General features: G+C 66.8%; 1 protein-coding gene across 1 annotated transcript in view; it reads left to right on the forward strand.

The window, feature by feature from the left end:
• The first annotated feature begins 6 nt into the window (after positions 1-6).
• Positions 7-551, forward strand: part of LOC102386961 (zinc finger protein 436-like) — a 22,177-nt gene continuing 21,632 nt past the window's right edge. Inside the window, exon 1 of the mRNA XM_006014810.3 lies at positions 7-383. Coding sequence (XP_006014872.1) covers positions 360-383 — 24 coding nt within the window. The 5' untranslated portion in view covers positions 7-359. The remainder of the gene's footprint in view (positions 384-551) is intronic.

Consider the following 551-nt stretch of genomic DNA (forward strand, 5'->3'; position numbering starts at 1 on the left):
CTGCGGCCGGGCCGGGGCTCGTGGGGCGGTGCCCGGGCAGGCGGCTGGCTAGCGCGTGCTGGGTTGCTGGAGGAAACGCTGCTGTGTGAATGGCCCCCAGGCACTGAAATGACTCCCAGCATCGGACTGGCATAACGGACCTCCCCGGAGTCCCACCGCCTGGGGCTGCGATTGCGATGGCAGGAGCCGTGACACTGTCGTTCCTGCGCTGTTGCACTCCCCTCTCTCTCCCCTTTCCAGGTTGACTTGCCCGCGCCCAGTGTCCGGCTGCACCGCTCCACGGAGACCCCGCGTTCTTCCTTCCCCCGCCTCGCCGCACTGTGCCGCGCCTTCCTGCTCCTCTGTGGGACACAGTGGGGATGGCGACAGCAGTCCCGGCTCAGGTAGGACCTCAGCAGAGATCCCGCATGTCCGGCGGGGACGGCAAACCCCAGAACGATACAGGCCCTTCAGAGCTCCTGGTCCCCGAGCCACGCGGGAAGCAAAGGGGACACTGCCCTGCAGGGCCCCTGGGTCTCCTAAGGGGGTGTCTTGTAGGGGAAAAGAAAGTT

Source organism: Alligator sinensis, unplaced genomic scaffold (genome assembly GCF_000455745.1).
Source record: "Alligator sinensis unplaced genomic scaffold, ASM45574v1 scaffold264_1, whole genome shotgun sequence".
NCBI lineage: Eukaryota > Metazoa > Chordata > Crocodylia > Alligatoridae > Alligator > Alligator sinensis.